We start from the raw sequence: 14,938 nt of genomic DNA on the forward strand, positions 1-14,938 counted from the left end.
GCTTTTTAAATTGATATACTCATTTATTGGGCTTTCTTTCTTTACATTCATTTTGTATAAAATACATTCAGATGTGACATCTGTTCAGCTCCAGCTTGTCATCAAAGCAGGAGTAAAGTTTAAAGCATACAGTAAAAATAGAATTTTTTTTCCAAATTTCTCTTTGCAATACAAATTTTTCTGATGCATACTATAAAAATATATTTATATTATACTGGAAATGGAAGTCAGCTCAGTCCCTAATGATTTCATTCCTTTTTACTTCCTGTATTTAATACTTTCTGTACTTAGAAACGTGACAAATCACTTAGCGTATCGTAACATGTTCAGGTTTTGAATGTTTTTCCCGGAGTGTTTTTTTAATCGACAAACTTTAGTTGTTTTAAAGCTTTTTCAAAAAAAGTGTAATTTGCTTAGAGAAACAACTATAACATCACACCTAAAACGGTCATGAGCGTGGGAATTTGCCCAACCAGTCTACATGTGTTTTGTGGATTTGGAGAAGACATTTGACCGCGACCCTCGGGGGGCCCTGTGGGGGGTAATCCAGGAGTATGGGGTACCAGGCCCTCTGATACGGGCTGTTAGGTCCCTGTATGACCGGTGTCAGAGCTTGGTCCGCATTGCCGGCAGTAAGTCGGGCTCGTTCCCAGTGAGAGTTGGACTCTGCCAAGGCTGCCCTTTGTCACCGATTCTGTTCATTACCTTTATGGACAGGATTTCTAGGCGCAGCCAAGGTGTGGAGGGCATCCATTTTGGTGGCCTGAGGATCAGGTCTCTGCTTTTTGCAGATGATGTGGTCCTGTTGGCTTCATCAGAACGTGATCTTCAGCTTTCGCTGGAGCGGTTTGCAGCCGAGTGTGAAGCAGCTGGGATGAGAATCAGCTCCTCTAAATCTGAGACCATGGTCTTGATTCAGAAAAGGGTAGAATGCCTTCTCCGGGCCAGGGATGAGGTCCTGCCCCAAGTGGAGGAGTTTAAGTATCTCGGGGTCTTGTTCACGAGTGAGGGAAAACTGGAGCGTGAGATCGATAGGCGGATTGGTGCTGCATCTGCAGTGATGCGGGCATTGTACCGGTCTGTCGTGGTGAAGAGAGAGCTGAGTCAGAAGGCGAAGCTCTTGATTTACCGGTCGATCTATGTAACTATCCTCACCTATGGTCATGAGCTTTGGGTAGTGACCGAAAGAACGAGATCGCGGATACAGGCGGCCGAAATGAGTTTTCTCAGAAGAGTGGCTGGGCTCTCCCTTAGAGATAGGGTGAGAAGCTCGGTCATTCGGGAGGGGCTCAGAGTAGATTTGCTGCTCCTCCACATCGAGAGGAGCCAGTTGAGGTGGCTCGGGCATCTGGTCAGGATGCCTCCTGCACGCCTCCCTGGTGAGGTTTTCTGGGCACGTCCAACCGGGAGGAGACCTAAAGGTAGACCCAGGACACGGTGGAGGGACTATGTCTCTCGGCTGGCCAGGGAACGCCTTGGGATTCCCCCGGAGGAGCTGGCTCAAGTGGCTGGGGAGAGGGAAGTCTGGGCCTCTCACCTTAGGCTACTGCCCCCGCAACCCAACTCTGGATAAGCGGATGAAAATGGATGGATCAGACCTAAAACAATTTCCAACCCCAAACTTGACTGTCATCTTCAGTAATCTTTGGGGGAAAGTGTTGCTTTTTGGATATTTTTAATGCATCAAATCCAGTGTTAATAAAACATTGATAATCAAGTATGAGCAGTAAATGCCAGAGGAAATAATGCTGATGGTCAATATCTGACTCATGAAGAGATGAAGGGTCAATGCACTTTATCTCTGCCAGAGTCAGATCCTTCAGTAGCAATCACTCATTTAACTGAAAGGCAATGAACTCTTGATTAAGAAAAAAATAAGATAAATAACTTCGAAAAAATAAAGGAAACACACAAGTTCATTATTATTGGGTAGTCTTTCTTTAGATATTGCATGTTCCCCTCTGAGGAACAGAGTCAGTTCCAGAGAACCTCATTTAGAAAACAGATCTGGAACTGTGGTAGCAGCTGAAAATAGAACATTTCAATTTTATAATATATTTTTCTTTTGCACAAAATAAGCCTGTGCAAGATTTTGTTGTAGTATTTGTGTTAAGTCTCTGTAGTCACAGCTGTCGTACCGTCTTGGTGTTAAGGCATGAGCACATGCCTCCACAGCACATGTGCATAGAACAGTGTAAGAAATTATTTTGTTTTGTTTAGCAAAATAGCAAAGACTGCAGTATGTGTGAATGCATTTTTCTTCAGAAGTGCAATAGAATGACCAAGAACTGGTGAATAAAACAGAAAATAGGTGCAAATAGAGGCAGGTTTCCCCTAATAGACCTACAATATATACAACATTTGTAAAACTTGATGTCCAGTCCAATCTAGGAGGAAAACAATATCCCATTCATCATCTTGGCTTGTAATCTGCAGGAACTCCAGACATGTTTCTTTTGTTCAGAGCGGTGTCTACTGTTCTGATAAGCTCATCAATGTTCTGTCGCATTTCTGGAGTGTACGGGTCATACTCAAGCTTCCGTAGTCCCGATCGCTTGAAGTTCCCATCCTTTTGTCCCTCAACGCAGAGGAGGCGATCTTCTGAAACCTCCAAACCCAGGAACTGGACCATTCCTTTAAGCTGCACAAACAGGTCCCTTTTCAGATCCTCAAAGTGGACCACGTGGATGTTCTTCCCATAAGTCAGCCAGTCCAGGGTGTGAGATGCCCACCACGGTGCGTAGTTCTTAACAAACTCGGGCCACTCTGGAAGATAAATGAAAGATAAAGATGTTTGAGTAAACTAAAACGTTCACATTTACGTTTCTTCAAAGTAAATACAGACTGTTATTTTTTACTTCTTTAACAATGATTTAGGAGATTGTTGAGTTATGCCTAGTTTATGTTTCTGCGTCAGCTCCACGAGGGAGAGACGCACACGAGTTGACGGGGCCGTTTTGCTCTCGGACTTCTCCTGGGGAGTGTTGCAAAGCGATTCTCCACCAACAGAGGACGTAGCGCTGTTCTCGGGTGTCATGTATCTGGTCCAAGATAGTGCATTTACTATTGTGTTTATACTGTGTTTTTTGTATTTCAGAGACATTTTTAACACGGACAAATTTGTCCCTCTTTCTCCTCCACCTCTTAATGCGCTCGCCACCTCTAAACTGACGTTTCCCATCATTTCCATACATGAATAAAAAGCTTGCTGCGTATCTTTTTACTCCTCCAGTCACGGATGAATAAAACGTGCATATTTTTTAAATTTTTCCACGAGGTATTCTTCAAGCTTCAAGCTAGATATCTTCGGCTCTCTTTGTGTTTTTGAGGGGACAAAGGCGGTGCTATTGAAGAATTTAAAGGAAGTGGCGTCCTGACCAATCACAAGCTTGCATTCTCTGTCTCGTTCGACGGATGTTTAGAAAAGTGGGCTCGACTTCATCCGTTCTCGCGAGAAACTCACATTTGAAACCACTCTGCAGCCCTCTGCAGACCAAAAACCAAATTAGATAGTTTTACAGAGCAGGTAGGTACCATATACGGGGCGCTTTGCCGCTTTCTACCTGCTTTATGGCTGTTAGCTGTAATGTGTAAGGATTCGTTAGTTACATCTTAAGTAATGACCCATAAAATGTGAGATTCCATAGGAAATATGAAATCAATTTGATGGATCTTTGAATGTTACTTAAAGCAGAAGATCGGATATTTTTATTGCAGGGATTAGATAACACTACTTATTAACTCCAAGAAAGAGAGAGAATCAGATTTAAAAAGTTAAAAGATTTATTTCCAAACAATTTGAACAAGACTAACTCTAAACACTATGTGTATGATGTAACTAAGGTGGAGTGAGACTGAGGATGGTGTGTGTGTGAAATATGTTCAGAACCAGCAAATCCGGAGAGACTATTAGTTCTGAATGGGAGTGAAAGGGTGTTTCGCTCTAAGCTTTGGTTTGGAGATTATGACACACATTGAGATGCCATCTCTCGGTCTACGTACCCCAACGGAAGCCCCCGTTTAGATCCGGAATGTCGGGGGTCCAGCTTAGACCCTCTTGGAACCGACGTCTGTAGATATGCAGCGGTTGCCGACCCTTCCAGTCTTGAGTTACTCCCAGGTCACGACAGTTTAATGGCATCAGCGAGACCCTGAAGAGGGTCGTGATGGTTCAGCTTTTATTCTGTAGGAACCGTTACAGCAGGTGGAACGTGCAACAGATTTAATCCAGCTTGTCGTTAGGTTCTTTCAGCTTTAAAAGGAAAGTTACGGATTGGCCACTCCGATAACTTCTCTAGAATGCTTGGAACTGAAGTTAAAACGACGTGGAGCATAGTTTTATAATTTGGATGTTTCGATTTACTGTCGAATCAGAATTTGACAACAAAAAGGGATTACACGAGCACCAACAAAACCACGCCTTATGTCAGATCTGGTAGGTTCTGATTGTATCAGAAAAAGGAAATGTGTCATGTGACTTAAGCATTATGTGTGATCAGTCTAGTGTAAATATTTAAAGTTATATTACTTATTAAAATACTATCATAGGATTATAATATCAAGTAATTAATATTCTTATTTCACAGATTGATTTAACATTGAGCTTCACACGATTATTTGGACTAACAAAGTTATTTGATTATTATTTAAAGAGAAACAGTTCTTCGTATTCTTTCTTCTTTCTTGTGCTGTCCGAGGCAGCAACAGTTTAGATAAGAGCACCGAGCATGAGTGGCCTTGGCCCATATCTTGTAGATTAGGCTTGTGTCAGAAACTTATGGTTTTGCTTGGGCAGAGCAAATAGAGAAGGGCCTTTAGGTCAGAAATGGACAATTCACCATGCTACAAATGCCAGCAATTAGCATTTTCAATTTGCCGATCGTCAATGAAAAGCATCAGAAGAAGAAAAAGAAGAAGTTTGCTTTTTCTGTTGGCATCTGGAAGTAAAAGTATGAGAATAATGTTTTTAGAGGTGAAGCAAAGAGCTAAAACCAGAGTGAACATCGGCGGGCCTACACTGGTTTGAGGGAGCTGAAAATCACAGACTGATGGTGACCTGGCTTTGTTGCAACTGGACTTGTGAGTAATAATATTTTTTGTCCAACAGTGTGGATCTCTTTACTTTGTGGTTTATTTTAGTATTAGTTGGCTCATGTTAGTGTTCGCTCATTGTTAGCACTAGCTACAGCAGGGTTGTTTACAACAGTTGTAATTCCACTTTCAACCAGTAGGGCGGAGGAGCAGGAAACTGCTCTGTGTTACTTTAAACAAGACAGTGAATGTTCTTCAGATGAAATCGCACGCTTATTTTGAGTGAGAGGCTGTGATGACAGAGTGGATGGAATATGAGGTCATGACTGCAAAGCTCTGATGTCCTCTAGACTGTCACGTCTGTCAACGTTTGTGGCAAGTTGCATTATCCGGACAGTTTGATATTCTATCAGCCAAACTCTGGGAGAAAACCCTGTCCTTTTGCTCTACGATGAAATTCTGGCCAACAAAGGCAGCAGCTGGCAGCAGAAGTGCTGCATTAAAGCAAATCATCACTGCTGGGAGATGTTGCCATTGAAGTTTAAAAGCTGCTGCGTTTGCAGAGCTGTCTCCAAAACCAATGACTGAGGAAACTTTAATTTTATACTGACATGGTCAATCTTTCTGTAGCTGAGCAGTAGTTTAATTAAAAGATGGCCTAACATCCAAATATTTCTATTTGGAGATGCTATTTACAAACATAAATAGCTTTTTCTTTCTTTTTTTGTCTAAAAACAAAAAAGAAAGGTAAAATGTGAGCAACCCGGTGAACTTTGTTTTGATGGTATCCACTTTGTGGAGAACTATATGTTTTCAGTTCTTCTTTGGGTTTTTTTTTCTTTCTTTTTTCCAACAGCTTATGCCGCTGTTATGAAATTCTGGTTTTAGGTCATTTTCAGGCAAGACACTCAAGCTTGTTCCTTGGTTATTTTAAATATTTATCCTATTTATCTAAGGAGCACATTGAAAAGCAAACAATGAGATGTCCCCTTATTGAATTTTATTTATTACATTTTATTTCCTTCAGGTAACTCTTTTGTATGAAGTGTAAAAGAATCGCTCAACATGATTCACTCTGAGGTTTCAAGATTTTTAAAATATGAAATTCTGCAAAATGTAATTTTCCTCAAAAATCCCCAGCTGATAAAACTTGTTTATAAGTGCAACTGTATTGGAAATTTTCCCGATTTTAATATTTTCTAAGTTTATTTGGAATTCTTGTGTGAAAAGCAGCTAACAGTTAGCATTTAGCTGCTGTGAATGGCACTTTGAACAACCTCAGCTTGAAGAAACAAGGATAATTTCTGGCCAGACAGATAAAGTCACAGGCTTTCCTTGAAGGGACCGATAACAAAGTGTTTCTGCTGTCCTAAAACAACTCTACTGCAGAATTTTACCAGTTCAACCAAACATGTCTTCATCTTTTTACATGACAAAAGCATTTCTTAATATATGGTTATTTCCATAAAACACCGTGGTTGTTCGCAGCAGGAAGTAGCAGAGGAACTAGCTAACTATGAAATGTGAATATGATGTACATTTGGAGGTTATAAAATAGCATTTGCATTAACAGCTGTGAATTTTTGTGAGATTAGAATAGTTAAAAGGTACTTTGTGTTGTTGTAACATCTGTTTATCTATTTCTTCAAACTGAGGCTGTTTAAAGAGCTATTTAAAACAGGTCAGATATTAAAAATGTGGGAAATTCATTTAATGAATGCATTTGCAGTGGTCTCTGGTGGGAATGAATGCCTTGCAGGCTGTACCCAGGGCAAAAAAATCCCAGAAGCATTTGGATCAGCACGGACAAGGCTGCTGTTGCAGAGTGGCACAACACAGCAGGTTTTGAAGTCTTATTTCCTGATAATCAGACGTCCTGCATTGGATTGGATAACAGCAACAGCATTGATTTTCAATCCTAGCGTTCCACCGTCTATATATCAGGAACTAATGCAGGAGCCTGCATGAAAAACCCACAGTGACCGATTATAATCAGAAATCATCATTAAAAAATGTGTTTTCAGTGTTCCACACCTTTAACTGTTTATGAGCTCTCCACAGAAAGTCACTTAAAAATATATCCCTTCAAGGTTTTAACTTCATCATCATCATTTATGAGACAAAAACAAGGTTTTGTAATTAAACTTGAGCAGTTTGTGTCTTCCAACATGTTGAGCTACACTTCACAACTTCTCAGACTTCCTCTGGGGGACTCAGACGTCTCATGCTGTGGTTACTTCTGCTGAAAACACCGGTGCCTGTTTGCAATAACCCCTCTGACTATTGCATATATTAACCAGGAGATGTTGCCTTGCACTGTAAACGATTTTGAGATAAACATTGTTTCTAGAATAAGAAGATCCTCTTTAGCTCAAGAAAACAAAAGTGGTCATCAAAGTCAAATTCCTTTCTTTAATCAGTCCGACAGTCGGTCCTGGTGGGATTAAACTACTACCAACATTCCCTCGGTAGATATCGTGACTAAAATTAAAGCTACAGCCTGATTATCATTGAAGTGCCTTTTGTAAACATCAGCTAACGAGCCCATTACAGCAAATGCCTCGCTCAGTGATGGGAACAGAAAAAACAGTCGGAGCCTTTTTCAGCCAGGGACATTTTGGCCCAAACATGCTGGTGAGGAACTGACGACATGGAGCATCTGGCCACAGCAGTTCTCCTTTTTTCTGTGAGGTTTGATCGATTTTTTTCCTGCTACTGGAGAGTTGCAGGGGCAGCAGTAGCTCAACAAGTTGAACGGGTTGTCCAGTAATCGGAAGGTTGCAGGTTCGATCCCGACTCCGGACAGAGAATACTGCTGTTGTGTCCTTGGGCAAGACACTTAATCCACCTTGCCTGCTGGTGGTGGTCGGAGGGACCGGTGGCGCCTGTACTCGGCAGCCTCACCTCTGTCAGTGAGCCCCAGGGCAGCTGTGGCTACATCGTAGCTCATCACCATCAGTGTGTGAATGTGTGTGAATCGATGAATGATACACTGTAGTGTAAAGCGCTTTGGAGTCCTTACTCTGAGAGGCGCTATACAAGTGCGGGTCATTTATCATTTATCATTTCCCCAATCAAGCTTTCCGGAGAAATCAGAACTTAAAATATACAGAAACCAAAGTAAGCTGAACTCTTTCCTCTGAATATCCTGATGTGTCACATTTACTTAATACCGATATCAGTGAGAACAGCTGTTTACACAAATAATAATTCTTCTACAACTACTTGAAACACACACCTAGGATTATAACTCTGATTTGTCCTATTTAAGGAGTGACACTTCCTCTGAACCCCACAGTCCCTAACACACACACACACACACACACACACACACACACACACACACACACACACACACACACACACACACACACACACTGATTTTTCTTCTCTATATTTAAAGAGACAGCTGTCAAAAATCCTTTCTTCACACCGATGTCACTGCATCATCAGCCCACCAGCAGAAGGAAGAAACATTCAATGGAGACGGCAGGCCAAATGTGCTGATGTCCTCACAAAGGAAGACAACTGCTGGGTCGGCAATCCTCCAGTAGCAGGAAAAAATCGATCAATCCTCACAGAAAGCCAAAGAGACGGCACACGGGCACAAAGACAAAACTGGTAGTTATGGTTACGGGATGCGGTAAAGGTGGGTGGAAGTGATGAGAAGATGATAACAGAAAGTATGAAATATAAAGAGATGAAACCAAACTGGGATTCATATAAAACTAGAGCAAACAGAGCTGTGACACTATTAACTAGCTGCACAAGGAAGGAATGGGATGTTTAACAAAATGTGCAACTATTAGATAGAAAGGCTCATTGGATAAATCTAATACAAAAGGTCAAAGTTCAAGGCACACCGTGATTATTGAGTGGATCGTTGACTTCCTGATGGATTCTGTTGATGTTTTTATTTTTATTTGTCGGACATCTGTGTCAAGGTCTACATTAAACACATTTTGACAAACTGTGATGAGTACACAGATTAAAAAATGCTGCTTCCACATTTTCTACATACATAAATTCTTGCCTTTGCTTAGTGGTGGAGTCACCTGAGTACAAAATGTCTCTTTCAGTAGATTAGATATATTTAAATACTTGGGTGGGTTGGATTTGTGCTGGTAACAAATCCCGAGTCATGTCATGAAACTTTTTCATCTTTCTTAGCCAGACAAAACTGAATTATCTTCTTTTTCCTCAGTTATGTCACTGAGTAATTTTTCGTACTCATCGCTGAGATTTGGAGCCACTTTCTGTTCCAGTTAGCTGATTAAGACGGGAACAGAGATGAGCTGGTTCAGCAAGTCCTCACTGTAATTTTAATTCCACGTGTGTCATCCTTCAGGCTGCATCTGGGAACGGTTCTGCAAACCATCACGCACCACAAAAGTGTGTGTGTGTGTGTGTGTGTGTGTGTGTGTGTGTGTGTGTGTGTGTGTGTGTGTGTTAGCTGGGAGACTGAATCACAAGATAGGTGACCGTGTACTATGAGTACATCCATCAGCGTGACTAAGGAAGTGGCTGAGCAGTTCCTCGCTTCATTTCTCTAAAAAACCTTTTAGGCAGACACATCAAAACATTTAGACTCAGCCACATTGGTTTGGGTTAAAGCCACATCTGATGCATTTCCTCATCAATCTGCATCACTGAGCATCATATTCTTGCTTTTTCATCCAGTTTGTTGCTATTCTGTCATCACAACTTCCTCTTTTAGGTGACGTTTGGAATTATCCAGCCGTCCAGCTGTCCATCCGTTCGTCCATCAACAGACCATCTATCTGTCCATCCATCCATCAACAGACCTTCTATTTTTCCATCCATCCGTCCGTGTATCCATCCGTCCATCAACAGATCATCCATCTGTCCATCCATCCATCAATGGACCATCTATCCTTCTATCCATCTGTCCATCCATCCATCCATCCATCCATCCATCCACCTATTCATCTGTCCATCCACCCATCCATCAACAGACCATTCATCCTTCCATCTGTCCATCTATCCAACAAACAATCCGTCCATCCATCCATCCATCCATCCATCCATCCATCCATCCATCCACCTATTCATCTGTCTGTCCACCCATCCATCAACAGACCATTCATCCTTCCATCTGTCCATCTATCCAACAAACCATCCGTCCATCCATCCATCCATCCATCTGTCCATCATCCATCCATCCATCCATCCATCCATCAACAGATCATACATCCTTCCGTCCGTCCATCCATCCATTCATCTATCCATCCAACAGACCAATCATCAGTGCATCCATCCATCTCCATCTATAATCCATTCATCAACAGACCACACGTTCGTTCGTCCATCCATCTATCCATCCATCAATAGATCGTCCATCCATCCATCCATCCATCCATAGACCATCCATCTATCTGTCCATACATCCATCCATCCATCCATCCATCCATCCGTCTGTCCGTCCGTCTGTCCATCCGTCCATCCATCCATCCGTCCATCCATCAATAGACCATCCATCTATCCGTCTGTCCATCTAGCCATCCATTCATCCATCCATCCATCCATCCATCAAAAGACCATCCATCTGTCCATCCATCCATCCATGCATAGACCATCCATCCATCCGTCCGTCCATCTGTCCATCCATCCATCCATCCATCCACCCATCCATGCATAGACCATCCATCCATCCGTCTGTCCATTCATCCATCAACAGACCATCCATGTGTCTGTCTGTCCATCCATCCATCCATCCATCCATACATCCATCCATCCATCCGTCCGTCCGTCCGTCCGTCCGTTCATCCATCCATCCATCCATCCATCTATTCATCTGGACCTCAGACTTTCAGCAGCTTACCTTTTCCTCTCCAGTGGGCCTGTGAGGCAAACCCAATGTGTCCACCATATTTCCTGTTAAATTCAGCCATGAGGGCTTTGTACGGGTCACGGATCATAAGGATGCTCGCGTCAAAAGCTTCAATCTCCTTCCTACCGCTCTCATGTGTCTTGATACAGATCGTTCTCCCACTCCTCCAGTGATCACGCTCCCCTTTGAAGCCTGTAAACCGATGCACAGGCTATTTATTTGGTCCACTGACGTAAAGCTTTGAATCATGGAGAACCATGCGCCTGTTGAGACCTACCTTTGTTGTAGAGGGAGCCATCAAAGTAGAAGCTGCCTGTGTAGAAGCCAGTGGCGAGCTCTATGAGGTGGCGGGCCCAGGTGTTTCCAGCTCCGGGGAAGCTGGCGAGAGCCACCAGCTGCTTAGAGCGAGAGGGTAGGAAGTGTCGATCCATACAGCGGTTATCTGAAAACACATGAAGGACAATCAGATGTGTTATTGATTGGTTATAAAAAATGGTACATGACCTTGGACACTGCTTTCAATACCTCTAAAGAATTTAAGACATGTTGCTCAATGCAGAAAAATCTTGGAATAGACTCTGAAAGTCACTAACTTCCCTTTTCTTTGTGCTTTTTGTATAACTAACAAGGGCTAGAAACAACTGGTGAAAGAAACCAAATAAATTAGTCAAAGGGGGATTTTTTTCTGTTGTGGGTAAATTTGCAATTCTGTGCTGCTTTTGAAACATTTATTCAGCTTGAGTTCAAATTAGTACATAAAACTAAACAGGTTCTCAGTGATGAAGATGGTACTAAACTTTAGTTTTGCTCACTGTTTTTTTTTTTTGGTGCTGTTGTTTTTGCTGATCTAAGCCACAGCTGTCTGCTGCACTGAGGAGACGCTACAAAACACACAATAACAACACAACCTCACAGCCTTCTGTCCCAAATAAGGAACAACAGGAAAATCAGTCATCAATCTGCTCCTCTCTGTCTTTTTATGTCATTATCTAACAAAAAAGAAGTGAGATTTAAAAAAATAATAATTTAAATTTTTTCCTTTTGTGTTTTTTAATGATTAAAATGTCCAAAGATAAAATGTTGTTGAGCACCAAAGAAAAATAGCATTTGTGTTTGTAAATTATTGTTTTTTTAATCAAGTGCTCCCTTTTGTTCCTGTTTGTATGTGTGTGTGTGTGTGTGTGTGTGTGTGTGTGTGTGTGTGTGTGTGTGTGTGTTACACTCAGGAGTGTGTGTGTGCCCTCTACACATTGCTGTCAACAGACACCAAACATTACCTTGAACCTGTGTCTGGTACACCACAAAGAACTTGTCATTCCCACAGCTCTCAAACTCTTCGCCCGGGCAGCGGTGGAGACACATGTCCTCGTCCTCCAGCTCATGAAGGGAGAAGAGACGAGTCGGAAAGCCGCAGTAACATTGGTCTCCAGCCAGAACTGCCAGGGACTTTTCCTGGGATAAATCAACCATTACACGATGAGTACAGACCTACACCGTGAAGTGTCTGTGAACACACACACACACACACACACGCACGCACACACGCACGCACGCACACACAAACGCACCCGCTCTGTGCACATGTCCACACACTTGTCCACAGACATGTTCTGGATGACAGCACTGAAGGGGAGAGCTGCGGTGACATTGTCTGGCCGGTGGAAACATCCTTTGAAAATGGCACTGCCATCTGAAAGAGACAAAAACAAACCAGGATGTTACTCGCTAACGGAGGAAAACACACACACCGCCGAGTCTAGTTTCATGGTTACTGAGCACGGCTCCCATCATAACAGCTCCCAGCCGCTGACCCCTGATGATGAGATCCCACTGGGACCACTAAGGCCCTGACCCGACAGCACACAGAACCACTAACAGAGCTTACATGGCTGATGAGTGATGATGACCTTTAACTGCAAATCCTCGCTGTGAGCTGATGGATGGAGGGACCCTGGATCAATAAACTGGAGAAAAGCGGCCAATATTTCATATAAGCATTTTTTACCAGGGCTTAATTCATTAATTAAAAATACATAATCAGATCATTAAAACTATGTTCCTGATCATTTTAGAGCAACTAGGGATATTTATAATCATTTCTTAAAAGTGTTGAAAACTCGTTTAATCAATACATTTACAGTGATCTCTGGTAGGAATGAATGCCTCGCAGCTCACGGCCAAGTCTGCGGCAGCCGGCAGCAAGATTTGGATTCTTATTTCCTGATATTTGGACATCTCGCCTTGGATTGGATAACAGCAAACTACCACTGACTCCATTTGTTCTGCAACATGGGTGTTTTATCTCCACAAATAACACAAGCCTGGAGGAGTTCTGCTGTGTGGTGAAGATGCTAATGCTAATGGTTAACTTCATTTAGCCGAGATGTTTAATGTTGTGTCACGAGCCAAGATGGTTGAGTCACAAAACGTGTCTACAACAGCATCTTAGGTGTGTCAGTTGCTGGTAGTCCAGTAGTTAGAGCAACTGCCTGGGCACTCTAACCACTGGACTACCAAGTCTGTTATAAAACAATAGTCGCCTAAGCCACATATCCAGTGCTAGCCAGAAGAGAAAGGTTTCAGACCAGAGACTAGCTTATAGGAGAGCAGCAGGCCCTGATGACGAGATTATTATTATATTGACACTTTACAGGATTTTCAAAGTTAAACTCCTAATTTGCAGCTGAGACCAGAAAATGCATAAATGCAGCCAAAAAGGGGTGTGGGGGTTTATTTTTCACAAGGAAATAATATCCCATGATAAAAAGCTCCAAAAGTGAATTTTCCATGATTTGGCCCCTTCAAAGAATGCAAGAAAAAAAATGTGTTTATTTGTTGGCTATAATAATAAATAATATTTTCTTGCAGAAAAACTCAGTTGCACACCAATTCCACAGGTTTTATTTTAAAATGATGTTTTTATAAGTAGATCAGAGTTAAAATCGTTGTCAAAAGACCTTCTATTAGTGAAAGAAAGGAAGAATTTAGTTGTCAGAATCAATCTAACAGATTTCATTTGCTTAATTCTTCATTTTTAAACTAACAAAAGAATGCTTTCATGTCCAAAATACAAAATACTAACCTTGAGGTGTTTTTTGTACGGCAACTAAAATTCTCATGTTTGGACATTTGCACAAATGAAGAGTCCCAAAAAACACAAACAAGAAGTCAGTTCCAGAAAACGTGCAGCTCAGGCTCGTTGACCGCTGTTAAAAACAGCCACAGAAGCACATTTACAGCATTTCCTTTCGGATGCTCGTAACAAAGGCTCATATGATAGTCATCAGGGCTTCGGGGTGAACAGCTTACACAGCACTTTGTTGGGAGGCAAACAAGGAGAAAAGCAGAAATGAAAATAATAAACAAGAAGAAAACAAGAAACAGCAGCGAGCAAGAAGAGATGAGCAGGAGGAATAATAAATCTGCGAGTTTTAAGACCAAAACCTAAAACAAAAGTGGAGGGACGGATGAGAAAAAGGAAGGGAGAAAGAAGAAGGTATGGACGTTGCCTCAGCTTGTTGCAGGGACTTTTTTAAATGAAGAGAAATGAAAATACCAATAAAAGATAAAGGAACAAGGCTGAAAGATGCATGCACAGAGTAAAATGTTTGACCAAAGTATGACACAAACTACAGTAATATGTGTGTTATATGTTTTCCTATCTGTTCAATCTAGCTCTAGATCTTATTTCCTCTTGTTGCATATATTTCTACATATATAGATAATTCAGGCCCATTTGTTAGAGTGTGTATTCTCGTGTTTCTTATCTTGAGGAATGTTTTGTTCATTTTTTCCAAAATAATAAAACTTTCTGCTCTGTTCTATTAAAGTACATCTACCTTATATGACAGCAGGATATTGACGTGCCTTTTCCACCTCAGTAATCAGCCCTTTCCTGTTACACTGCAATGTTTTTCCTGCAGGCATCGAGCAATTAGAGTTCAGACCGTGGTGGGATTCATAGGTAGAACGGTTCTACCGGGAATTATGAAAACAGGGCATCCGGCTCCCAAATGTAGCAACAAGCAAAATTTAAATAATTTCCTGTACTTTAGA

At 41.8% G+C, this 14,938-nt stretch overlaps 1 protein-coding gene across 3 annotated transcripts in view; it reads right to left on the reverse strand.

The window, feature by feature from the left end:
- Positions 1-14,938, reverse strand: part of wscd2 (WSC domain containing 2) — a 52,970-nt gene continuing 38,032 nt past the window's right edge. For all 3 annotated transcript variants that reach the window (XM_070546107.1, XM_070546106.1, XM_070546108.1), the window contains 5 exons: positions 12,451-12,572; positions 12,160-12,334; positions 11,160-11,324; positions 10,874-11,074; positions 1-2,766 (listed from right to left, as the gene is read on the reverse strand). In XM_070546107.1, coding sequence (XP_070402208.1) covers positions 2,414-2,766; positions 10,874-11,074; positions 11,160-11,324; positions 12,160-12,334; positions 12,451-12,572 — 1,016 coding nt within the window. In that variant the 3' untranslated portion in view covers positions 1-2,413. The remainder of the gene's footprint in view (positions 2,767-10,873; positions 11,075-11,159; positions 11,325-12,159; positions 12,335-12,450; positions 12,573-14,938) is intronic.

Source organism: Nothobranchius furzeri, chromosome 17 (assembly GCF_043380555.1).
Source record: "Nothobranchius furzeri strain GRZ-AD chromosome 17, NfurGRZ-RIMD1, whole genome shotgun sequence".
In the NCBI taxonomy this organism is placed as follows: domain Eukaryota; kingdom Metazoa; phylum Chordata; class Actinopteri; order Cyprinodontiformes; family Nothobranchiidae; genus Nothobranchius; species Nothobranchius furzeri.